General features: G+C 37.0%; 1 protein-coding gene across 1 annotated transcript in view; it reads right to left on the bottom strand.

Moving 5' to 3' along the window:
• Positions 1-318: 318 nt before the first annotated feature.
• Positions 319-27,416, bottom strand: part of PLS3 (plastin 3) — a 58,991-nt gene continuing 31,893 nt past the window's right edge. Inside the window, exons 3-17 of the mRNA XM_079727895.1 lie at positions 26,097-26,260; positions 19,917-20,046; positions 19,276-19,408; positions 16,986-17,067; positions 15,861-16,026; positions 14,055-14,197; positions 11,880-11,906; positions 11,510-11,605; positions 6,757-6,952; positions 5,597-5,675; positions 4,634-4,748; positions 4,312-4,445; positions 3,539-3,662; positions 3,194-3,318; positions 319-1,548 (exon numbers count right to left, since the gene is read on the bottom strand). Coding sequence (XP_079584021.1) covers positions 1,416-1,548; positions 3,194-3,318; positions 3,539-3,662; positions 4,312-4,445; positions 4,634-4,748; positions 5,597-5,675; positions 6,757-6,952; positions 11,510-11,605; positions 11,880-11,906; positions 14,055-14,197; positions 15,861-16,026; positions 16,986-17,067; positions 19,276-19,408; positions 19,917-20,046; positions 26,097-26,260 — 1,847 coding nt within the window. The 3' untranslated portion in view covers positions 319-1,415. The remainder of the gene's footprint in view (positions 1,549-3,193; positions 3,319-3,538; positions 3,663-4,311; positions 4,446-4,633; positions 4,749-5,596; positions 5,676-6,756; positions 6,953-11,509; positions 11,606-11,879; positions 11,907-14,054; positions 14,198-15,860; positions 16,027-16,985; positions 17,068-19,275; positions 19,409-19,916; positions 20,047-26,096; positions 26,261-27,416) is intronic.

Below are 27,416 nucleotides of genomic sequence, written 5' to 3'. Positions count from 1 at the left end.
ATCTCTCTTCCCTGGTTGTTCTGATACCCACTGTTTCGATCTTCTGTATAAAATCAAACATTGAAAAGAGTGAATGAGATGGAAAAGAAAGAAAAAGGGAGAAATTGGATAAGGAAATTTTGGTAAGTTGGAGAAAACCATCTTACCCCACTGATCGTATCCTTAACTCAGTCAGACCCTGCAATTCAGCTCCAAAAGCTTAAATTTAACAAACATCATTTTATAAAGTACACCAGAAAAAGAGTTAGAATATTGGAGGAAAAAACCTGGCAAACATTACTAGCATACTACTAAGGGACAGAAGCATGAAGAGACTAATTATTATGTAAATGCCTTTATTTGAACTAATACATTGCTACCAGATTACAACACTTTTCAGAGTTAGAGTAACATTGTGATCTTGAAAACTATAGCAAACAGCTTGACAAAGCAAGAGTACATTAAGTCCTACATATATGTTTATTTTTTAGTGACCACATCTCCTTGTCTTAGGTGTAAAATTAGAAAATTTATTATACACTTAGCATACTTGGCCTACGTATCCTGCCTAAATTCTGAGCCCACTCTCTCCTCAAAAGTGTCATATTCAACAGCATTTTAAATCTAAAGAGAGAGTTTGATGATACAGGTTTTAAAACAAATAAGCATATATTGAACCAAGTGTTTTAAGACAAAATATGTCAATTGTTTACAGCTTCGGTGTGAGAGGGAAGATGGAAATTCAAGGTACATTTTTCTTCCACCTATAATGTATGTTTTTTACTTACTTGAAGACCCCTTAAAAAAAGTAGCAAAATCAGCAGTCTTATTTAATGTAATCAAAATATTCTTAAATGTACAAAAAAGGATCATGTAGAAAGAATACTGTAAAAAGATACAGATTTTTAAGAATAAAAGAATATGAAAAGCTTCTATTACATTCTACACAGCCAGTTACTTCTGTAAATTTTCAGTACTAGAGAGATAAGCGAAGGATACTCATATCCAAATACCCTCTGACCACAGTTCTTGAATAAGAACTAGCATACTGGATGAAAAGCAGAATTATTGTCTAATAATATTCATATCCAATCATCTAAGCAAGTCCCAGGAGGTGGACATTCTAAGAGGGAAACAGATACAGAGAGAAATACGTACAGCAATGGGAAACGTCAAGGGCAGCGATCTAGGAGGAGCGAGTAAATGATTTGGCTATGAGCACATTTCAGGTGGGCCTGACAAATCCACCTTGACTACGGGAAAGAGGAGTTGTTATTAAAACTCTTTCCCCTGAGGGCTCCCATGATGAGCTTAGTCTTGTTAAAAGTCCTTTAAATAACCAAGGGTTCCTTAAGCCATGAGCACTTCACCTGGAAATTGCTGACCTGCTAATCATGCACTTGGGAGCAAGGTTGTTTTTATTCAGATTGGTTATTTTACACTCTCTTCATTCCCCTGCCCATCAAGCATGCAAACACGGTCATGACCATCTTGGGCTTTACTTCCACAAGGTCTTCCGGGAGAGCGTACACCCTAGCTCCAATTCTTCTAGCCATTGACACTGCGTACCTATTTTTGGACGAAACAAAAATGAAGGTGAAATTCTGGTCAGTCAAGGGCACATGAGACATCTATTTCCTCTTACATAATCATTTGTCTGGGATGCAAAACTTCTATAGCGAAAGTTCAAATCGGAATGATTTCATTTTTCGTTATTTTGTTTTCTGTTTTATTTTGTTTGCGAGGTCACTCATAAGTGACACCAGATTTTTAAGCTCTACTATTTGGGGCTGATAATATTTATTCACTCTTTTTCTACAATATAAAATGAGAAATAATTTTGGAGCACTAATTTGATATGAAAAAATATTTTTCTAGAATATATAATTACCCAGATTGATATTCTTGTTGAGCATGTAATAAGATAATAGTAACTCTCATGAGATCTTAGAGATTTGGGGTGGAAAAAATTATGCCAGAGGCAAAATACAAGTTGGTAGATGCAGTGAATACTTCCAAATATTCAAGGGAGGTGAGAGAGTCTACATGGTACATGGCCAGAGTGGCCGAAACAAGGAATGGAAAGTGTAGAGAAAGGAAGGGAGAAAAGAACTGACGTGTCCAGCTGGGGAAATTTGCAGGAGCTCCCCTCAATTAATACACAAGGCATTTCTAGGTGTTCTGTAACAGGAATCTTTAAAGATGATCAAGCATCTGGAAAAAGAAGCCTCAGGAGTTCTGTATAAATTATGGATATTAAATCTTTATCATATTATGCTACAAATATTTTTTTAAGGAGGGCAGAAATGACGTGCTTAAGCATGAAGTTTTGCAGTAATGTTTCTTAGCTATCCTGTGAAGCCCTGCTGGGGGCTGATTTTCAGTGTGTACTGGGAAAGTTTTCATGGGTTACCCATGAAACCAGATCACAGTCTAGGTCTTTGGAGAAGAGAAGAGACAGGTGGAAAAGACCTTCTCAATACTGTTGAAATGCCGGAAACTTTCAAGGCACAGTTCCACCTGAGGGTTTAGCATCCTACCCACTTAAGGGACCAAGATAATAAACTCAACATACATAGTAAAGTGGTCTACGCACAGTAAGAGAGACATCACTAGACAATGTGTGTTAAAAGAGTGTGACAGAAGAATACTCTTATCAAAGGCATGGTTATTCCTAGCTCATCTTTCCCTTGTGAGTTTGCAGCTAAGTTGCATTAAAACATACGTAATTTCTGAAATCTACTAAAGCAACGACTGACTGAGCACCTACCTACTAGGTCAGGTGCAACGCTAGGCTCTTACAGATTTTATACATTTCAATATCTCCAAGGTAAGTATTATTATTATTATTATTTTTTGCGGTACGCGGGCCTCTCACTGTTGTGGCCTCTCCCATTGCGGAGCACAGGCTCCGGACGCGCAGGCCCAGCAGCCATGGCTCACGGGCCCAGCCACTCCACAGCACGTGGGATCCTCCCAGACTGGGGCATGAACCTGTGTCCCCTGCATCGGCAGGCAGACTCTCAACCACTCCGCCACCAGGGAAGCCCCAAGGTAAGTATTATTGATCCCATTTTACTGATGAGGAATCTGAGGCTAGAAGAGGTTTCCCCCAGGTGACATCATTCTCAAGTGGCAGAACCTGAATGAGAATGCAGATCTGCCTGACTATAACGCCTGTGCTCTTGCCAGGATATTATGCAGCATTCCTTACTTGGCATTATTGTGCTTGTCATCTTCTGTTAGATTGCCGCTCTTAACAAGGTCATAGTTTATGCAGCCTGGCTGGATGGCATCAATTAAATCCACAACTGCCAAACTGGAGCTGATCGTCTTGTCCTAGTGTAAAAGGACAATACATCTGAGAATTTCAATGTGTACAGATTAACGTGGATTACCTATATAAAGCTGCCAGAAACAAAGTCCAGTGAATTAAAAAAGAATCACGCCATTAGCCCAACAATGATCCTCACTCACAAAGAAACCAAAAGCTAGCCTTCCAAATTATAGATACTTTCTAGAGCAAACAATGTTTAATAGTCAAACATGGAATTCTTACCTTAAAACTCTGAATGGAAGTTGATTTTCCAGCTTCACTCAATGTTCTGTTCACCCAGCTTACAATGATGTCATCATTAGCTTTCTGACCGTCTCCAAGATCTTCCAGGACATTGAGGGTATATCTAAAAGAAGAAGCAGAAGAAAAGGTCCTGATCTACTTCATGAGAAAAAATTCAATTAGAAAGATGCTTTATCTTTAATTTCTTCTCCTTAGGTTTAGATTTCATGGAAAGAGAGTTGCACTGTATGAAAAAAAAAAACATTTCAAGTAGTAGTGGCTTGCCATGGAGCTGCCTTTTGCACTGGTGGGGGAAAGATTCTCAGTGCTTTAATGAGTAAGCCCAACAGTCTACTGCAGTCTCATTTTGTACTAGTCCAACCATGGTAAGGACTTAAAATAAGCTGTGCTTTGGCTGGTACCTAGTTAAAATGAATGTTTTTCAGCATTACAGTTAAGAGATCTTTCTCAAATGTATACATGGGGTATTCATAATTTTTGCTATTTTTATTCACTGACACTAAATGAGGCTCAAGTCTGTCTGTCAGGCTTCCTATGAAAAAAGGGAAATAGTCACAGTTCTGCTGCCTCACTTTCAAGAAGCCATCTCTCATTGGCCATCCAACATATATTCATTACTTAAGCTCACTTCAGAGTCTAAACACAGAAATTTCAAAGGTGTAGTCATTGATACATTTGCTTAAAAACAATAAGGACTAGATCACAGACCTGTATTATAGTGAAGCTTAAACAGCTAAAATTGTGTACCATACCTTCTCATCAGCTGCCAGACTAAAGCTAAAGTCAGGGTTTGGTTCCCATCATTCAGGTCTTGCCCTCCAATGCCAACCAGGGAGAATTTGGCAGGATGCTTCCCTAATTCAACAGCATAGTTGCAGTTTTCTAGCTGCAAACACACAAAAGCAAATGCTTAAAAGATTTTTCACTTGTTTAATCTGTATATGCACGTGTGCACAAAACTAAGACACAGTTCCTTTCCTTAAGAAGCTCAGAGCCAACGAGTTTCCCAAACAAAAGAAACAAATTGAGAATTAAAAGTCTGTAAGAAATATGTGCAGCAACCTAATTATCTACCTTTTTCATGTTGGCTCCAAGTTTCGGGTATGGAGGTTTATTCACCTTACTCCAGTCAACAGGAACTTTAATTCGTTCATATAACTGTAAGATTACCAGGGCATCTTGCAGGTCACTAATGATTTAAAAAGAATTTGATCAATGCTTTCAGAAAGCTGGGCCTATGTTTCCTTAAAAACAATAACACTACACTGTCAAACAAGATATATAAAACCACAGATAATACCCAAGACTCCTATTTTTTTAATCAATCTGTGCTGAAAATAGAGCTAACACCATCCAATTCTCTTAAAAATATTTATTGAGAGCTTATTGTTTGAAAAGTACTGTTCTAGAAGCTGGGCACATAGGACAAAAATCCCTGGCCTTTAAAAGTCAGAGAGAGAGAGAGAGAGAGAGAGAGAAAGAGAGAAAGAGAGAAAGAGAGAAAGAGAGAAAGAGAGAGAGAGGGACAGAGAGAGGGAAGAAACAAGTATATGGATAATATGATTTGGGGTGTATTTAATTGCTATGAAAAAAAAAAAAGAACGAGGTTAGGGGTTAGGTAGTGGTAGGTGGTGGTCAAGATCTGAATCACTGGCTTGAATATAGCAAGGGAATAACGCATTAGATGTGGAAAAGAACATTCCGGGCTGAGAGAACAGTGAGTACAAAGGCTTCAAGGCATCATGGATGGTCTGCTTAAGGCACTCTCTGGTCTCTGTTTCAAAATATAAAGTATCTGTTCCCTACGGTGTTAGAAAGACATTTATACATTTTTTCACTTAATGTCAATGATCATGTAAAGAAATAATCTGGGCTTTTGTGTATTTGGAAATGAAAATGGGAGTCACCACTCAACATTTTCCAATATAAGTAAAATGCTACAAACTAACATTTAGGAAAGGTTTAGAGCTGTAATTATTTGTGTAGTGTCCATTCATGATGTTCATAACTGTTTACAATAGCAGTAGGAAGGCTTACGCATAGAGATGGTTTACATGGGGATTAACACCAAGAGAGTTCATCCAGTTACGGAAGGTTCTTTCTTCACGAGTTTCTCCTATTAAAAATATTCACAATGCTTATATATTCATTAAATACCTTGTATATGTGCATATAACATCAACCCACATATAAGATTATTTTATTTCTTCTTTACAGATCTAGAGCTTTTTCTCCATTGTGAGTCTCTAAGCAGCCTCTCTAAATACATTCTCTCTAGATACATGCTTCTTTTTTTAACTGGATGAATTTATTTTAAAAGTAAAGAATACAACCTTATTAATAACCAGTTAAGCAATTTAGAGGTGTATGAAGTTTTTATAATCTCCTCCTCTGTCTAATCCTTCTCCAGTATCTCCCCAAATCCCCATACCTCTAAAGTAACTGATGTTATCAGTTTAGTTTTTATTTTAAAATTTTTTTAGGGTCATATCATATAAATCTCTATACTCATATTAAACTACATCTTCCCTCTACCCATTTAACAAATACTAAGCTACATATATGTACTCCTTTTACATGCCTATATTAGAGCAACAAAGTATTTGAAACTTCAAAATCATAAAATTTAAAGATTTTATAGTAATGATAGTAGACATGCAATGAACTACTATTTACATTGTTAATTTTTAAGTACTATACTTCATGCATATATAATCTGGCAAAGGTAAACTCTGCCTTTCCCGAACTTAAATAAATAATTACCATGCATTATTATTATTTTTTGAGTAGGTTAACTGTGAAAGGAACTGGGGCCAGTTTCAGTTAGTATGACTGGAAGAATGAAACATAAATATTGTAAATTTATAAATTTTATGCAACTGTGTATAAATTTTATGCATATAGGCATTTTTCTGGTGAAAGGTTTAAAAAGTGACCTAATTCTAAAATATTAAAATAAAACATTGGTTTATTAAGTGGCCTTAAACTAAGTGACCCTAGGCTAGCTTACTTTAAAAGTTCCCTTGTATCATTCCTTTCTATCAGCTGCCACTTTTTACTCAGCCCTTGGGACTACTTCTAGCAGACGGTTGCTAAAGGGGATAAGGAAACTTATTAAAGTCAAGATTATGAAATCACTGTGGCCTATGTGTTTCTACTCTGTAGTCCCAAACATAATTTAAGAAACCTTTAGTTACCTTCTAATAGAGTCCAGTCAATATCCTGGTTCTCTGGCTTAGTTAGTGCCGGGTATTTATTAAACAGGTTAGCCACAAAGGCTAAGTTCAGTTTGGGGTTTCCACTGACGACATCAGCAGGGGTAACAAACTGTCTGCAACCTAATTTGTCTGCTTGTTGAAGCATGCTCTCAGCTCTCTTCAAATCATCTGTTTCCTGTTGAAGTAAAATAAGAAGACACTTTTTAAAAGACCATACTAAAAATATAGAAATGCTTTCCTACAATGATAGGCTGGGTATACAATTCTGTTTTCTCTTAGTCAATATATGGTACTTACACTATTGTTGTGAATGCAAAAAAAAAAAAAAAAAAAAAAAAAGTTGGCTGTGCTGGATATGCAGTACCTTGAAAATACCCTAGATGGCACCAGATCGTATATCTAAGGACCGAATACATTTAACTCAGTTGAGATTACATCTCTCATGGCAAAATTCATCAAGAAAAAAGCAAAACCTGTTCAGATTTTTAAATTAAGCCCTAAAGAAGGTGTAAGGCTGAAAAAGATGATGGAATTATGAGAAAGTATTTTAAAAATAATAATCAGGGATACCAGGTTCCGATAATTTTATTTCAGGTTTAAATTGCATATTTTAAATTGTAGTTTTTCTCTTCACCTATTTTTTGTTTGTTTTATTTTACTTTTCCACCCAGGAAGCAAAGTTGTCCATTTCTGTAAAAAAAATACTTACTTTCAACTAATTCCTAGGACTCCTAACTTTTCTTCTTCTCCATTTTGCCTTTTTTTTTTCTTCTGGAAAGATGCATGCTGATCTCTTGACTAACGTACAGTTTGGTGAAGATTTTTAAGTTATAGATCCGATGATTTCAGACCAATGTAAAAATAGTTTCCCAGGTGCTCACCATTCCCACCTCCCACCAATAAAAGTTCCTCCTCCTGGAGCTGCAGGAGAAACAGTTGCTTTTGGATTATTCGTTTCTAGTGACCTGCCCTCCAGACTGCTCTTGGCAGCTACAACAGACATCTCCACCCCAGTCTACCCCAGGGCAAAAGTAGCTCTTCTGGAAAACAGTGTCACGTGAAAAGAAAAGGGATTTTACAACTGGGAGGAAAAAAGAGAGAAAGGGAACTTTAGGAATGTTACTTCTAAACCAACACGGTGCACGCAGATTGTATACTTTGAGAGTCTTAACTCTGTCTTTAATGGGTGGTGGTATCTTTAGTTTTTTAATCTCCAGTGAGGTGCCTTGAATGTCTGGGACTCTAGAACAATGTGTATTTATTGTGTTACCCTTCTCTGTTACCATCAGCAGAGCAATCAGTAACCACCAGCAGATGGGCAATTGAGTGGGATTCAGCCTTTCTTCAGGACTCTCTGTGAGCTTAGTGACTTCCTCTCACAGAGCCTATTTCTTGTAACCTATCAGTTGTTACTTTAATGCCTCTGGTTTATGCTATTTACCATCTTTATTTTAAAATCCCTTATTTATTGATCATCTTGGCATTCCTAAACAAAAAGCATTGATAATATTGGAATAGAAGGAAGCTTTAAAATAGCCCCAAATTTTAAAAATTCAAATAGTTAAATATATTGTAGAATAGTGAAACAAAAAATAATCAAATAAAAAATATACATATGCAAAAAAGAACTTCAGCCCATACCTCACATCATATTCAAAATTAACCCCAAACACATACACACACACACACAAATGTATAAACACAACACTATAAATCTAAAACCCAAATGTAAAACTAAATGTAAAACCCCAAACTATAAAACCTCTAGGAGAAAATATAAGGAGAAATGCTTATGACCTTGTGTTAGGCTAAAAGTTCTTAGATACAACACCAAAAGCATGATTTGTAAGAGAAAAAAATAACTAAATCTGACTCTGTCAAAATTAACAACGTCTGTTCTTTGAAAAACACTGGGACTAAATATTTGCAAATCACATATCCAATAAAGGACTTGTATTCAAAATATATAAAACACTCAAAACTTGACAAGAAGAAAACAAACAATGCAATTAAAATGGGTAAAGTGTTTAAACAAATATATATGGATGGCAAATAACTACGGGAAAAGATGTTCAACATCACTTGTCATTAGGGAAATGCAAATTAAAATCACAATGAGGGGCTTCCCTGGTGGCACAGTGGTTGAGAGTCCGCCTGCCGATGCAGGGGACACGGATTCGTGCCCCGGTCCGGGAAGATCCCACATGCCGCAGAGCGGCTGGGCCCGTGAGCCATGGCCGCTGAGCCTGCGCGTCCGGAGCCTGTGCTCCGCAACGGGAGAGGCCACAACAGTGAGAGGCCCACGTACCGCAAAAAAAAAAAAAAATCACAATGAGACACCTCTACACCTGTTAAAATGATTCATGTTTAACCACACTAAGGTGTCAGTGAGCATGTGGACGTACTGGTACTTTCACGCACTGCTGGCGGCAATGTGCAAAGGTACAACTACTTTGGAAAACAACTTGGCAGCTGCTTAAAAAAGTTAAACACACACATACCATACTACCCAGCCATTCCACTCCTAGGTATTTACCCAAGATAAATGAATGCGTATATGCATACAAAGACTTGTATATGAATGTTCAGAGCAGCTGTATTTGTAATAGCCCCAAACTGGAAACAATCCAAATGTTCATCAACAGGTGAATGGATAACAAATTATAGTATATCCATTCACTGGACTATTATTCAGCAATAAAATAGGAATGAATTTATGATACATGCAACAACATGGATGAATCTCAAAATAATTATGCTGAGTGAAAGAAGCTAGATAAAATAAGAATACATACTGTATGATTCCATAAAATTCTCAAAAATTCAAACTAAACTGAAGGAAAGCAAATCAGTGGTTGCCTGGGATGGAGGAGTATGGGGGCAGGGAGGAATTACAAAGGATCATGAGGAAACTTGATGTGGTGATGGATATATATATATATATATACCCCTAAAGAAGATGTAAGACTGAAAAAGATGAAGGACACTGAAAAACAAGGGGAAAAGCAAGAGGAAAGGCTCAGAGGTAAAATGAGTGTGTGTGTGGTGGGTACAGAGTAGTGGGAAATTGCACTGGCCAGAAGAGTCAATGGGGAAACCTTGAAGGATTCTGAGGAGGTAAGAGACAATGAAGGGAGTGCTTTAAGATCAACTAGGGAGGAGTGACTAGAGAAGAGCTGTACCAGAATCAGAATCAGTATACTGGTGCCATCTACCCAGGCATAAAATCACCTGGCTAGCCATCCCAGACAGCTCCCTTAGTGCACAAGAGGGCCCCTTGTTCGTGCCAAGAGTAACCTGAACTGAAGAATTTCACAGTTAAAAACAGACAGACTACTGGGCATATACCCTGAGAAAACCATAATTCAAAAAGAGTCATGTACCAAAATGTTCATTGCAGCTCTATTTACAATAGCCAGGAGATGGAAACAACCTAAGTGTCCATCATCAGAGGAATGGATAAAGAAGATGTGGTACATATATACAATGGAATATTACTCAGCCATAAAAGGAAACGAAATTGAGTTATTTGTAACGAGGTGGATGGACCTAGAGTCTGTCATATCGAGTGAAGTAAGTCAGAAAGAGAAAGACAAATACCATATGCTAACACATATATATGGAATTTAAGAAAAAAATCTCATGAAAAACCTAGGGGTAAGACGGGAATAAAGACACAGACCTCCTAGAGAATGGACTTGAGGATATGGGGAGGGGGAAGGGTAAGCTATGACAAAGTGAGAGAGTGGCATGGACATAATATATACACTACCAAACGCAAAACAGATAGCTAGTGGGAAGCAGCCGCATAACACAGGGAGATCAGCTCGGTGGTTTGTGACCACCTAGAGGGGTGGGATAGGGAAAGTGGGAGGGAGGGAGATGCAAGAGGGAAAAGATATGGGAACATATGTATATGTATAACTGATTCACTTTGTTATAAAGCAGAAACTAACACACCATTGTAAAGCAATTATACTCCAATAAAGATGTAAAAAAAAAAAACCAGACAGAAATATAAGCACTACAGGTCAGTTACAAATTCAGTTCTGATAAGGGCAGCATAAATGGTTTAGCCAGTGTAATCCACTCCTACTGTGAAATATGCTAGAAATGTGGATTTTTAAAAACCAGTAGAATACATTCCATATCTAATGAGTACTAACAACAACAGGATCCTAGAAAGTTGGGACTAAATAGTCTAGGCCAACTCTTTACTTCATGTATGAACAAAGTGAAATCCAATTTCGGGAAGGAACTTGTCCAAGGTCATTGAACAAATAAGTGATGTAATCAGGGAACATGTTCCGTGACAGTAATTCCCCAAACTGGATTTCAGGGATCAGGAGTTTGTTAACATAGTCACATTACTCTCAACACAGGAATATTACAGATGCGTATATGAATATGTAGTCATTAAATCTATCACTGTGATTGTAATCCAAATACTTGGAAAAGGTTAGTCTCTAGTGCTTATTTCCCCACACCTGCTTTGAATATTTTATGCCATCCATATGAACCAATGCCACCATAATTACAGAACTCACTAATAAACTATTAACATAAATCAAAGCGTCTTTCTGCCTCTGAATTACACCTACAGTAATAAATTTTAAAATAATGCTTAAAATTGTCAACACCACAACATGCAATTATAAAAATTCTTGTTATTTATAAGAAATTGACAACAACTTTGTAAGCTTGTAGAATTCAGAAGAACACCTATACTTACATTGAAACCTGACATGTTAATATCTATCCGTGGTTCACCTTCCTTTTGTCCTTTTGGTGCAATTTGATTGAGAAGATGAAAATAGGCTTTGGAATCCTACAAATGAATTGAAAATGTCAGTGAGATCACATTTACAAAGAATGAATGTATCCTACTGTCCCATGTTTGGAAGGATACTTGCATCGGATTTTGTGAGAATGTACGACACAAATCTCTATCTTCTAATTTAACAGCTCCTTTCCCCAGAAAAGTCCACTTATCCGGCCTTAGGTCTGCCTTGAATATGGATAAACTGGATTTTGTCATGACTTTACAATTTATTGAAGTCATCAATACAATAATGCTAGTAAACACATAACTAGTTCTGTACCTTCACTGAGTTACTGAAGTCAATAAGCTTGATAGATAAAACAAGCAAGAGAAATAAGTAGGACAGGAGAAATCCAGGAAGCATAGGGAAAGAAAAAATAAACAGGTTACATCATTACAAAGCACAATATGTATATACCATAAGGTATGGAGAAGAGATTATCTGTGTTAAAGATGTATTTAAATGACAAAAATTTTAACACAAGTAACACTTGAGGTGGTGAAATAACATTAAACCCTTAATTATCTGAATATATTTAACCAAACAAGCTTCTCTTTGTTTTAAGCCCCTGAACTATTTCATCATTTGAACACTTTCACTTGGAATCCCAATACCTAAAACAAAATGGCGTTGCTCATACGGAGTGTGCACTGGGTGAATGCAGGCTGTGTGGACACTGCACAGAACAAAACGTGAAAACCACTGTACCAAGTGCAAACACTTATGAGGGTCTTCAACACGTATGTCAAATTGTACCAGAGGACAGGAACTGGAGTGAAGATTCCTTAATCATGTTATATTTGAAGATCACCTTCCCAGCTATGATAGTTTTCTATTACTGGGCCTTGACAGTCCAGACAGATTATAAAGGAATGTTTCTTGTGGTAAACCCTATGGATTATGTGCATCCTAATCCCCTGGAGAAGTTGTTCAGTATGGAGATTGCTGGATCCAACCTCAGACATACCAAGCACAGATCTCTGGGAGCTGCCCGGAGAGCTGCATCTTAAATGAGCCACCCCGATAAGTTTGATACACTCGCCAGAAACGATTCTAAGATTGGGGAGAATCAGGTGAGTGAAAGCCACTTCAGAGCAATTCATGGAATGCAAACCCAGATCATACCATTAGTGGGCATAGGGGTTATCTCCTTCCAAGGAGCAGTGCATTACAGTTGTGAAAGTGCTTTCGCTTACAATTACCTACTACAGGTGCAGAAACAATTCGTAATCTAACCCTATGTACTTGAGAAAGACAGGTAAAGAGCAGACCCCACAGAGTCTGTACTTACTACCCTGAAAAGGGGCTGTACAGGTGAAAATTGGAACTTGAACATACATTACTTAACAATCCTCTGCTTTTAAAAAATATTCAAAGCAGAATATATTTTTTAAAAATATTCATTTGTAAATAAGATTCCCTTTTATACATTTAAATTATATGCTCCGAACATAAAATACATTTATGAATGGTTTTTGGGAACATATCTAATGTGTAAAGCAAAATATAGCTGGCTAAGCATGTTGCATAAATTAAAAGAAGAGGTGGGGTTAGTTGGTTTTATAATTTTGGGGCCATCCTTAATTTTCACTGATGAAATCAGTAATGCAAATATATCCCATTACTTTCTCTCACCACTGAATAAACTGATGTGGTCACAGACTATTTTCATAGCCCTATTGGCCAGTGACATCTGGTAAAGATCCTTGAGTTTGTTCCCTGTGTTCCAACATCTGGATTTTGGAGAGTCGAGTTGGTTAATAAGAATGCCAAGATATCTGCTGTGGTGATTTTGGCCCTCTCTCCCCGAGATGCCAAAGGCAATGTGTGGTAAATGAATGCTACCGATGTCTCCCGCCCTTGTGAGTTTTCCCTAGTGCTCATGGTGAGCAGTGAGTGCCAAAATTCAACTCAACACAAGAAATCTTTGTGGGTCTTTTATGTGCCAGGTGTTGTGTTAGAGGTGGGCTTTAGTAGGAGGGCGGTAATGCAAGGGCGGGGGCTGAGGTAGGAGACACAGACATAAATAAAAGTATGTAACTACCCTCAAGAACTCAGTGCCTGAAGGAGGGAGCACATGACAGAAGGGGACACGGAATCCTGAGGCCCCTTCTCTTCTAGGTCTTTACTAAAAGGTACACTGAGGCCTGGGAAAGGCAGTTAGCAACAGAAGAGTCATGACTGCCTGTCCTTTCGTACTCCATGTTGAGCAGTAGGTAGACTAGAAGATGTTAGGACTATAATATAATACTTTTTACCCCTTTCCACAAAATGAAAGCTAGACTTGGTGCTAGTGCTCCTTACTTGGCTCCATCTCTCTACTGAAATCTACCGTCAGGGCCAAGAGGCAACAAAGCTGGGTGATAAACTCATAGGAATGACCCCTCCTTTAAGCTGGCGTGAAGTCTCCTGAGTCATTATATTCCCCCAAAGTGTCGATAACTGCACAGTTACCTTGATGTCAGCACTAAAATTGTTGATTTTCTGCCAGCCTGAGTTTTCCAAATGAAAGTTTGCCCATCTAAGCAGAAGCTCTTCTGGAGATAATTTCATAAGCTCCTCCAAGGTCTCACCGTCTCGAAGTAAAGCAGCCAAGGCTATAAGGAAAAAACCCACAACCAATATATTCCATGTAACAGTTATTACAAGTTTATTGAGTCTTTTGACACTCTATTAAGTAAGTACTAGAGGTACTAAAAGTACTGTGACCTAGTGCCTGGTTTTCAGGTACTCACAGTCTCATAACAAAGATAAATAAAAGTAGATAATTATGATACAGATAGAAACACTGTATTATGAGAATACACAGCAAATATATATTATAACATATTCTTTATTATTCTTCACATTCCAAATACCAAATAAGTTCTAGCTTTTAAGTTGAACATTTTCACATTATGTCATATATTTACAAAAATTGTTCTTAAATAATATTAAAATCAGAGACTTGGGGGAGTATGTTTAAATTTTGGAGGCTTTTACTTAACCTTTTGATTAAACGAGTATACAAACCCTAAGGTATTTATATTTAAGTATAACTAATGAACTCTTGAAATGTTAAACCTATTTTTAAGGGAATAGAATTCAACTTTACATTTTCTATAGCATCTAACATGTAAAGGCTGCTCAATAATTTTTTGTTGTTGAATTGAATGCCTAGAAGAAGCGTTTTTTGATCAATATTCCCAGAGGTAAGAGGTAGAAGCTTGGGTGTCTGTTTTATGAAGAAGTTATGTAGTCCTTATGCAATAATTACCTCCCATAAGATAAAAGGAGATTTATATTGAACAAGAAGACTGAAACTGCCTGACTTCCAAAGAGGTCTAAGCGATACCTCTAACAGGCAAATTTCATCTTTCATGGACTCTGCTTCATGCCATGTCACTCTGGCACTAAGGGATTTAAGCAAGGGCAGAGGCAACATTCTTACTTGTACAGAAGCCTCTGCTCTGAAGAGGCCAGCAATTAGAAAAATTTTATTTGTTTAAACATAGGTCCCTTTGAGTGGATTGAAAGTGTTAAGTGTAATAAAGTCTTGGATAAATGTGCAAAATAAGACTGTTGACAGGCATTGTGAGACCCTGAAATACTGAGAACCCCCAGTATATATTCTTCCCCCAAAGTAACTGAGGATTGATATGGTGATTTCCAGAAGAAAATGTGAATATTTGGAGTGATGCTTAATATTTTAAACTTCAAAAGGAGAGGATAATGTAGTACTTCCGAGCTCCCCAGGACAATTGTCTTGCATATGCTTATATATCCTAGAAGTCTATGATGTGATATCAAAACCTATCCTATAAGAATGATGCTTCTGCTAATTCAGGAAACATGAGACCACCAGGGGCAATTTAGAATAGTTTTGAAGAGGCCTAAATTTATGATAGAATAGAAAAGGTATGGAAAATAATAGGAGATGGTGTGCAGCAGTGGAGCTGAGGGTGGTGATGCGGTGGGGACTGTGTGGTCAGAGCAGAAAAGAATACATATCAAGTTTGGGGACTTTGGGCAAGTTCCTTAAACTCTCTGTGCTTTCGTGCCTTTATTGTAAAATGAATTCTAAAGTGCCAGACAAATGTTAATTACTACTAAAGAAGAAAGTTATAATTAGGCTATTTTCCTGAATAACACTATAACATTACCTTATGTTTAATTCTAGTTTCATCTAATCACCTCAATTAAGTGAAAGCATGACAGTCTGCATGACTAGAAAAAAATAACCAATAAACGACTTTCAAAATTATGACTGTGTTCCATTACCTTCATTCCTGCTTAATTCAATGTCAGCAAACAAACCGATCTTAATGATCTGCCAAAGCAGTCCCAAAACCAGATGAGGTTTCCCAGCCCGCAAATCTTCTGCACCAATGTTCACAACGTGACACCCAATGGCAGAAGCAGAATTCAGTGCCAAGTTCAAGTTTTCCTGCAAGACAGCCAATTTACAACACTTGCTTCCTGACCTTTCTGTTTTTTTGCAGTCTATTTCTCCCTTCACTGAAAATATCACTCAGCAAGGAAATTATGTCTTAATTTTACCCATACGTGATCCACAGAAAGCAATATCCAGGCTTTGGTGTTAAAAGCATAGCTAGGGACTTCCCAGTGGGTAAGACTCCACGCTCCCAATGTAGGGGGCCCGGGTTTGATCCCTGGTTGGGGAACTAGATCCCACATGCATGCCACAACTACGAGTCCGCATGCCACAACTAAGAAACCCACGTGCCACAACTAAACATGCCTCAATGAAGATCCTACGTGCCGCAACTAAGACCTGGCGCTGCCTAAATAAATCTAGCCTCATTGTTACTGTCTTTTTCAGATTTACAGGGGAAGTTAACTCGGTATTTTTATTTGGTCCCTTCTTAAGGACACTGACACTAAAGGGAAAGGCTGAGTTACTAGAGTAAGTATATCCATATGGGTTAAGTGTCGTATTTCTAAAAATGCCTAAATGAGAGGTCTATTGAATACACCTGAGCGTTCTAGAAGTTCTCAATCTCCACATCCCAAGAGATGCTCTTGCCTGAGGGAATTTTGCTATCTAACAGTCTAATACTCACTAAATGGAAAATAAAAGCCCTTTGTTCTTTAAGCATGCTAATTAATTAAGAGCTTAAATGTTTTTGCTTATTTCTGTATGTTTGAACACAAAATGTAATGAAAAGAACACAGCGCTTTGCAGTTAGACCTGGATTTGAACTTTACTTCCAGCAGTAACGTCAGTACAGCTCAGAAACCTTTGAGTCTCAGTTTCTCTTCTCTATGAAATCTGGAAAATAATCCTCAATTCAGACTTGTTATAAGAATTAAATGAGAGCCTATGGTCTGTAGAACAGGTCCTCAAATAGTAGTTTCATGGAAGGAGGGGAGAATGGTACATACCTGAATGATGAAGGGTGTAAGTTTCTTCTTGTTGATTGCTCTCTCATCAATTGTATCAGGAACTGAAAGGTTGATCATTTTACTGAAACAAATTTTGAAATGAGTTGACTTATTTTAAAATAATCTTTAATATACACAAATACTGTAAGGCTTATTATAACATGTCTCTCATATAATCTGAAAAAAAATGCAACATATGACTTTTATCATGTTGATCTCAAAAAACTATACATATAAAAATGCAAATAAAAAAGACCAAAGTATTTACAGTAGTTGAGTATTTCTGAGTTGGGCATTAGGGTATACTGTCTTGTTTAATTTTTTGTAACTTCCACATTCTTTTAGAAGAATGACTTACTCGGATATTAAAAAAAACCTTATTGAATAAATGTTAAAAACAGATAATATTGCACATTGAAACTGAATCTCTCTTCTAGATTATACAATGCACAATTAAAATGACCATTTATCTACAAAGAGGTAAACTTAGTTGAGTATGAGATTCTTTCATTCACCAAATACTTATTGAGTGCCTAGATGATGTACCAGGTACTATATTTGGGGCTGGAAATACAGTGATAATACAGAGAGAAAGAAAAGTTATATTAATTAGGTTAGAATCTGACTTAGGAAGAATCTCATTTGGTAAAATTTGGAGTTAGACTCTAACGTTTTAGATGTTTATAATACTGCCCTAAAACAAGTTATTCTGCATAGGGAAAACCATGCTTCTTTCCATGCAAAATTTAAATATTAAATAAATAGTACCATGTGAGTCTCTATATTAAAACATATCGGGAATATCTCTTTACAGCCTATAAGTGGCAAGTAAGGGGATATTTCACATTTTTAAAATCAGCTTTTCAAACAACCAAAATGACCTTCTTGAAAGAAAAAAGAATTTTATATATTGTACACTGTCATCAGAAATATACCCATTGCTCTGTTCTAAGTGCTCTATATATAGTCACTTAAAGCTCACAACAGCCCTGTGAGGCAAGTACAATAATATGGGGATCATAATGGATGGATCCTGAAATGCAAAGTGATCAAGTACCTTTTATTTATTTAAAAAAATTCTTCCCTATTATGGTTTATTACAGGATATTAAATATAGTTCCCTGTGCTATATGGTAGGACCTTATTGTTTATCTATTTTATATATAGTATATTTTATATATAGTGTGTATCTGCTAATGCAAAACTCCTAATTTGTCTCTTTCTCCCCCTTTCCCCTTTGGTAACCATAAGTTTATTTTCTATGTCTGTGAGTGTTTCTATTTTGTACATAAGTTCATTTGTATCAGTTTTTTTAAGATTCCACATATAAGTGGTATCATGTGGTATTTGACTTTCTCTGTCCAACTTCTCTCAGTATGACAATCTCTAGGTCCATCCATGTTGCTGCAAATGGCATAATTTCATTCTTTTTTATGGCTGAGTAGTATTCCATTGTGTATATGTACCACATCTTCTGTATCCATTCCTCTGTTGATGGACATTTAGGTTGCTTCCATGTCTTGGCTATTGTAAATAGTGCTGCTGTGAACATTGGGGTGCATGTATCTTTTTGACTTACAGTTTTCTCCAGACATATGCCCAGGAGTGGGATGGCTGGATCATATGGCAACTCTTTTTAGTTTTTTAAGGAACCTCCATAGTATTTTCCATAGAGGCTGTACAAATTTACATTCCCACCAACAGTGTAGGAAGGTTCAAAGGGGTCAGTATCTTGATTGCAGCTATCAATACATAGCTACTGAGTGGCAGAGCCTGAATAGGAACCGGGCAGACTGATTATGGAGCATGCTCTTAACCACTGTACGCTACTGCCTCAAAAAAGAGTTGCATTCACTGACAGACTGTTGATAATCTTATATCATTTCTGCCAAGACACTGTTGGGTCTGGGGCAGCAGGAGTGACGAATGCATTTTTCAGAAATAAGTAATTGGAGAGTAAAAAGTGACTAGTGGCCTGTTTTTCTCTTTTGGAACCTATGGTACTTGAGAATAAAGAGATGCTGACATAAAAAGTTCAACTAAGTTGTAATGTTTAGCTTACTCAGTGATGAGAACAAATTGGAAGCTGAGAGCTTCTCTAGGAAGAGGTCTCTGGTCCAAATGACTGAGTTTTAGATTCACCTGTGGTGGTACTTTCACAGACAGACCTAGAGATGAAATGGGCAGAGCCTAGACAATTTTCAATTCTGGCTATTCCCCGAGATGAATCCGTCAAGCATCCAGAAACAACTATGTCAATTACATGGAAGACTATTTTTGGAAATCTTACCAGAGCACAATTCCATCACCAACAGCTTTGAACAGGTCATCAGTATTTGGGTTCATTGGTATGACATGTCGGCAATCTGGATCATTTTCCAAAGCTTTGTTTATCCAGTTAACGAAAGCATATTTTTCTTCCTCTAAAATTATGTGGAATAAGAAGACATTAGTTCATACTCTAGGTTAAATATTTGACTCTAAAGCCTGAAATAGTTGTTCAGGAGAGCTGTACATTAATGTATCACAAGCCTGTTGTTATCCTCTTTGGAAACCCAGACAAGTGAATGCAACACAGTGGCTATTAGGAGATATAAAATAAACAAAAAGAATAGAGCAGGGTTAACTGATCCTTAGAAGTTAGTTATAAAATTCTTTAAAAATTCTATTTATATTACTGTAGGGCTCTGCTGTAATAAAGCCTATCTGTGCACGTATTGTATCATGGCTCTTACAAGCTAACAAAGCCGTACAATAAATACCTGTAATGCCTTTATGGGAAGTATTAGTCCCAAGTCCAAATATAGGTCACAACGACTTTGACCGTATTCTTAATTAGGAGGCAACGTGTTTCTAGAGCCCCTCCTTGACATTATAGCAGGCAACCTACTTAGTTCACTGTGTTCACCTAACACATGTGAAACTATTTACCTGAGTAAGAATGCTGCGTTCCTTCACTGGACAGCTCTGAAGTTCCTCCCAGAGCACAGATCCCTTCTTTCCTGTTGATTGCTTTGCGGAAGGTTTTGGCAATATCGCTGCTTTTTACCTCTTGGAAAATCTATTAACGAAAATATGTTGTTGATTCACAATTTCAATCAGGCACAACCATAAGCATATTTATCTTCTTTTATACTCTGGTAACCTACATTTTCCCCCATAGGTGATGAGTGTTAAAAGATAAGGCAAACTAGGCTTGAGTTTTAAAATTCTAAACAAGTACTTCAATACTGCTACCAAAAATGAAGTGCCAGAAGTCAATTGCACACACTTGTCAAAAACATCAAGTGCCACATGCGTTGAATCCGTTTTAAGCCAAAAACTAGTGCTGTTCAAAGGCACAGGTAAATCTGTTAATTTTCTAGAACAAGGAAGGCTTTGTTCCTTTCCTGGAGAGAAAAGACTGAAGGATTCCCCCTTCTTTAAGCACGATTCATAGTGCAAAGAAAGATGAAAATTTTGGGACTTCCCTGGTGGCGCAGTGGTTAAGAATCCGCCTGCCAATGCAGGGGACACGGGCTTGAGCCCTGGTCTGGGAAGATCCCACATGCCGCGGAGCAACTAAACCCGTGCACCACAACTACTGAGCCTGCACCCTAGAGCCCACAAGCCACAACTACTGAGCCCGAGAGCCACAACTACTAAAGCCTGTGTGCCCAGAGCCCGTGCTCTGCAACAAGAGAAGCCACTGCAATGAGAAGCCCGCGCATTGCAACGAAGAGTAGCCCCTGCTTGCTGCATCTAGAGAAAGCCTGTGCATAGCAACTAAGACCCAACGCAGACAAAAAAAAAAAAAAAAAAAGAATAAACCCAGAAAAGAGGCTTTTCAGTGATCGAGCTTCTCTTCACAATAAGGCACATGGCTAAAGAAATTAACCTGTACATTCTAATTGTATAAAAGCAGGCTGTAATGAAGCAAATTTCATACCCTACTCTAACCGCTTGACTGAATGACTGGACATTCCAAAGGTCTGCCTATACATGTCTGAAATACTGGAACTTACCTAACCTCCAATTTGTTCCTGAGCTACCAATGTGCATGGCTAAATTAGCCACTGCCAGAAAAACAAGAGCAAGATGTAGCATTTTCATAAAAACTTCTTTAAAAGATGTTTAGAACACAATAGACTTATCGAAAGAAATTTACGGCCCTAATGGAAAAGTTGCTGAGCAAACAGAAGAAGATAACCCAAAGGCCTTTAGCATTACTGACAAGTACATACTCACAAACACACCTCAGGAGGGGTAGCCTATGTTTGAAGGTCATAGAACAGGGTCACCATATTTAGCAGTTCAGGCTGTGTCTATGAGAGCAGGCATGAGTAGAAGCTGAAATCCAGCCCATGCTCCCCTAAGCAGGCCTGGTGTCTTGTACAAGACTGTGGCAGGCAGAAAGAGGAGTGCCTTTTTACATTTAGTCTCTCCAGGAGAGCAACTTTTTGTAATTAATCAACTGAGACAGACTCTTTCTAACTGGTAGGAAAGTTGCTGTAGCCCCATCACAAAGTCACCTTTTCCTGTTACCGTCCTGAAATCCTGGGCTTCCTTGGACTTATAAACCCAATTTTATTTACGAAAATAGTTAGTAAGCAGTAAGTTTTACAAAATCAAGCTTACTCAATTTCCATAGCTGTGATTTTGTGCTATACCTGTAATTTCAGAGGTAGACTCAGAACGTGTGTGCGCGTGTCTATGTCTGTATATGTATATAGACACACACACACTGACTACTCTAAATATTACACACAACCAATGAAATCACTCTTCCTCCTCTCTGGCCATTATACTGACTCCTGTTAAGTATCAATAGTGTGGAACTGACTCATGTACTCTGGGTAATTTCAAATTATTAAAATTATTTTTACTCACACTCTGATTCCACCTGTAATTTCATTTAATTTACCTTACCTTCCAAGCCAAGATTAGACAACAAAATGGTTACTTGGGAATGTAGCAGTCTTAACTGTGATGCATTTTGTTTCCACAGCTCCCTCTTTGATAACTATACGTATCTGCTCAGTGAAAAAACAATATTTACTATTGTACCTCATTCTGAACTTTACTTCATTTAGTATAACACTGTGTAGTAAATTAAAATATAAAATGTGTGCTTCTCCTGACTGAGATACCATAAATCACTGGAACGACAAAAATCTCCAAAATGTGATTGCCTCGAAGCTACTACCCTCAGAATGACATATGAAAAGTTATTTTTCTTATCACGACTATTTTTGCCTTAAGGATCATTAGCTTCTAAAAATTAGGGTGTTTCCATGATCACTATTTCAGCTGAAAAACTTTGTAAACATCATGGAAAAGAGGAATAATACAAATAATAATAACTTTTAAAGAAGAATGTCTACGGTACAATATTCTAACGCAATTACTTACATAGCTCTACTTAAACTCTTGATGCTTGGGAATAACATGTTGAATACAAAGTTGTAATTAACTGAGTTAATTTTCAATTGTCTTACAAAAGTTACATGACCTTCCTTTTCTAAATATTTTAAAATAAATTCTTCCAGCCAGGCTCAACTTTTCAGTTGCATAGTATTTTCCTCTGTTCTTTAGATTTAAAAAAATGTTAAAAGATAAGTGATAGTTGAAGATTTATGTATCTGTTAAATTGATTCACTACGTGAGAATTTGCATTTTATTTTCTACTTTAGTAAAGAAATCACTCGAGTGGATGATAAAGCAGTTTGAGTATAAGCCTTGGCTTAACAAGAATCTCTGAAATCAGAGACAGCACCAGGCCAACTACTGTGCTGGAGAGTTGTCAATGAATCTTTTCAAAGCTGCCCGTGGTGATACTAATGAGCTCACTGTTTCATGCTGTTTTCCCTCCATGAGGAGGGACTTGCTTTATCATGTGTGAACAAACTCCTGGTGTACACTGCTCACTCTGGTTCTATATATCTTTTCCTGTCTCTTTTATGAAATGTATATGTTTCTTATTCCTTTCAAAAATGTCATCACCTTCCTAGATCAGCACTAATGGCCAAATCAAAGCAATGCAGAGGCACAGGACTTAAGAAGGAAAGATTTTAGAATGAACTGCAAAAAAATACTGACTGGCTTCCAGTGTTTGAGGCTTGTTTCCAACGCAGCAGGTTTGAATTTTTACTTTTTGGGGAATCTGTTGTAGGCCTAAACTTAGTAATAATAGGAAAAGAACACTGCCTTTTTAATAAATAGAAATAACTACAAACAACTAACACCTGTATAGCATTTGCTATATACCGGGTATGGTTCTAAGCACTTTACTTATATGAAGTTACTTAATCCTATGAGGTCGGTAATATTTGTAAAAGTTCTAAAACAGCTCAATAACTTATTACCATTATGTAAGAGCAAGGTTCTCACTGTGAAAATAAGAGTTTAATGCAGATTTCTCTGCTGAAAGAACTTATCGCCATACCAGTCTTTTTACAGATGAAGTAAAAAAAACCCACTGTTGGGCTTCCCTGGTGGCACAGTGGTTGAGAGTCCGCCTGCCGATGCAGGGGACACGGACTCGTGCCCCAGTCCAGGAAGATCCCACATGACGCGGAGCGGCTGGGCCCGTGAGCCATGGCCGCTGAGCCTGCGCGTCCGGAGCCTGTGCTCCGCAACGGGAGAGGCCACGACAGTGAGAGGCCCGCGTACCGCAAAAAAACCCAAACCAAAACAAAAAACCCCCCACTATTACCTCGGAAGTATAAAAATCCAGTAATTTAGTTTTGAAATACTTAGAAGAAATAAGATCAGTTAATATATTTAATTTTAACACGTGAAGTTTACATATGATTTGGGGGCTCTTTTCTGCCATATATATATATATATATATATATATATATATATATATATATATATTCTTCTCCAAAATTAATATAAACATGTTGTTTGTAGCCTGGTTTGCAATTAACACCTCTTACGTAGCAATTTAAAATAAAACCCAAAAATCTAACATGCAAGAACATGTTTATTTCTATTTCCTTATGTTAATCCCTGACAGGAATAATGTGCTTCCTCTTTCTCAGGTAACTAGGATCTACCCATACTTTGTCTGACAACTTGTTAAGATGTTTCATTGATGACAAGGCAGATGGGAGTGACATTTGGTTGGTTACATACCCATCTTTCTTTCAGTACAGTCATGGCGGGATCATTCTGAAACTGCAGGTGGGTTATTTTACTGTCCTTCAGATTTCAAATTTCTTGAATAGAAGGGAGGTAACCGGAAAAAGTCACTAGTCCCCTGTGTAATGTTGGGCAAGTCACTTCCTTTTTCAGGAACCCAGGCTTTTTTTTTTATTTGAAAAATGAAGGAGTATAAACATATTGATTCCTTCCAATTCTAAAATATACATTTTAACCAACAAGGTCCTCATTAGTATTTTATTTTTTTAAAAAATCCCTGGTGATGCCAAAATTATTATGCCTGTTATTCACTTTTTAAGAAAATACTAGGGTAATCACAGCCTTCACTTAAAAGCCACAAACAGCTGTGTGGAATCAGCAACGTTTCAAAATATAGAAAATTAAATATTTCCCTAAGATGATTTTTCTCAAAGACAATTTCATAACTGTGTCCTTAAAAATACTGGCACACTGCAAATCTTGATTATTTAAGTCTGTTCTTTCTAGTAGATTAAAAAATTCTAAGCAGAAAATTATATCAAAAATAAGTGATCATAGTTATCTACCGCTCTAAGCTGCTTTAAACTCACAATTAAACATGCAGTTACAAGGGAGGCAAGTTATACATCAGAGGACATGCAAGCGCTCATACTGCAAGTCAACTGCAACTTACTATTGAACATAGGATTCGAAACAAAAGGCTTTGGCAATAACTGGAGACAAAAAATGGTGGGGAGGAGATCAGTATTTCAAAAGGAGATGGCAAGAACTATAGCATTATAGTTATGAAATATGTCTGCATTTTAAAAAAAGTAACACCCCCCTCCTCCCAGCCCCGCCCTGCCCCGCCCCACCCCCAGGCAAATGCTATCAGTTGAGTAGGCACCACTACTTAGTCAATTTGCTTCCGGAACTCTCAAGGTGTTCTAAAGGGGTTAATTCTAATCGGAAAAAACATAACAGAATTTCACCTCCTTTACTGAGCTTTGGTTACTGATGGGAGTATATGCTATCATTTCAGGTGTCTTGGGGGCAAAAACAAACGTGGAAAAGGATAGAAATGCTAGGAAGTTTGTGATAAGTATTAGGCACTAATTACCTATCTGCAATATATGTAAGGAATGCCAAATTCGATCTACTCAAACTCAGCCTTAAATGAATAATAAATAAAAACAATAAAATCTTAAGTGTCCTTAACTGAGGGGAGAGGCAACAGCTATTCTTTAATATATATCTCAAATACTTTGTTAATGAATATGGATGGAAAATGCCATATGTCTAGAAAAATCTTGACCCTGCTAGCTAGCAGCTAAAAGCATTAGGCTTCAATAGTGAGTACCACACATACACTCTCTAAGCACTGAGTATGGAACAGTAGGTGCTTGGGGGTAGAAGAATTAAGAAATCAGCCCCTAACCTTGAAGAGTATTTGATTATACTAGAGAAGAAAACAAGAATTTTAAGTGCCTCTTCCAATGGACCGAAAAGATGTGCTTCTAACTTTTAATTATCAAAATCATCATCCTAGGGAAAACGGTACAGTTAAATACTACTACCACAAGAGTAGCAAACATCTTTTTAATCAGAAAGTTCAACTCAGGAAGCATCCAAGACTGTGAGTCAGGGTGTTATCATTAAAATTTGGGAGTACACTGTTCCCGATAGAAAAAGCACTTGGAGGATGTCATTTCACATCTTGAAAAATGCCCTTTAATGATGCCCCCAAAGGAGATTGTTCACCTTACACAGTGAGCACAGCGTTATATCTTTGATTCTGTCAGTGTTTTTTTCTTGATTCTTTTGTTAAGATATTCTAATGGCTAAAAGAATGAACTAAATGTAGTGGGTGGGATGAGAGAAATTTTATTAGTTATAACAGTACTACTATGATATATTTAGGAACTTAATAGGACTTACTACTAAAAGACCCCACAAGACAAAGGAGCAATCATCACTTCTAATAATGGTAGGTTTTCACATACTTACATAAACAAATTCATCAAAACTTATCTTCCCATCTTTACTCCTGTCACCATCCAGCATGAGTTTTTGAATAATTTCTCTCACTTTATATCCCGGTAATGGCATATTAGCTTCCTTGAAAAGCTCATGAAGTTCATAGTCACAGATGAATCCATTGCTGTTGAGATCTTTGTAAAAAGGGAGACCAAGCAAAAATGGAAATAAATTAACCTATTAGAGTATTTTTCTTCATCTTAGGCTCAGTTCATAAGCTCGCCTAAATACAAGGTTTTTCTTCCTTATTGTTTGGTACCTAAGGCTGTTTGAAAGGGAAATGCAAATTTTAACTGAAAGGGCATGGTTTACATCATGTTTTTTATGTTTTAAACAGTGTATAAGTAGCTTTACTTAAAAATAGCATCCCTAATTTTAAGAAAGCATAGTTGTTTAATAAAATTATTATTAAATCATAAAGCTGACAGGACTTTAAAAATTAAACAATATATTATACACCAATAAAACACTGCCATGGTATAAAACAATTTCTACTGTAGCTATTTAGAAGTTTTATGCCCCTTATTCTCCCCTTAGTCTAATAGAACAGTTTATGAATTAATGCTGATTATATTACATAGCACACCTGAAATTACAATACCATCTTCAGTGCCAATTTTTTCAAGAGTTAATGTAAATAAACGTTAAGCCAAAACAAATATAGAGTTCATAAAAATAAATGCAGTCATGAGTAATGCAAATGTATAAATAACTTTTAAATTTTTGTGCTTTAATAACTTAACACTGTATCTAAGTACTAATGAGGTTTATTCTGAAACTGTTAAAAATGGGGGGAAAAAACTGATCAATGATGAAAAGTTAATTTATTGGAAAAGAGGGCTAATGTCCTGAGGGTTATAATCACTTGGGTATATTTTTTTAGTAAAGAAAGTTGGAATTTCAACAGCAATTTCAAATACTTATTGGTCAAAAATGCTTTTTATTCCTTAGGTCCTCCACTGATTTTCATATATAAATTTAAATTATAATAAAGGGAAGCAATCTGAATAGAGAAATGACTCAAGATGACCACAACACCATTCAAGAAAATGTACTATGAATTTAATCTATTTGATATATTACTGCTTAAAAACTGTATCAGATGCTGTTCCTGGGATTGGGGATACTGCAATCAATGAAAGAAAGTCTTGCTGTACAAAAGCTCACATTCTAATGACAACTAATAAGCAAATAACATATAACATAAGGTATGATTATAAACATAATGTAATATGGCATAAGTGCTATGAAGAAAAATAAAGAGGGGTTAGGGGTTAGACTAGGGGCTAT

The sequence above is a fragment of the Hyperoodon ampullatus genome, assembly GCF_949752795.1.
Source record: "Hyperoodon ampullatus genome assembly, chromosome: X".
NCBI lineage: Eukaryota > Metazoa > Chordata > Mammalia > Artiodactyla > Ziphiidae > Hyperoodon > Hyperoodon ampullatus.
Note: the sequence above shows the minus strand (reverse complement) of the source record. Positions and strands in the feature narration are given on the sequence as shown.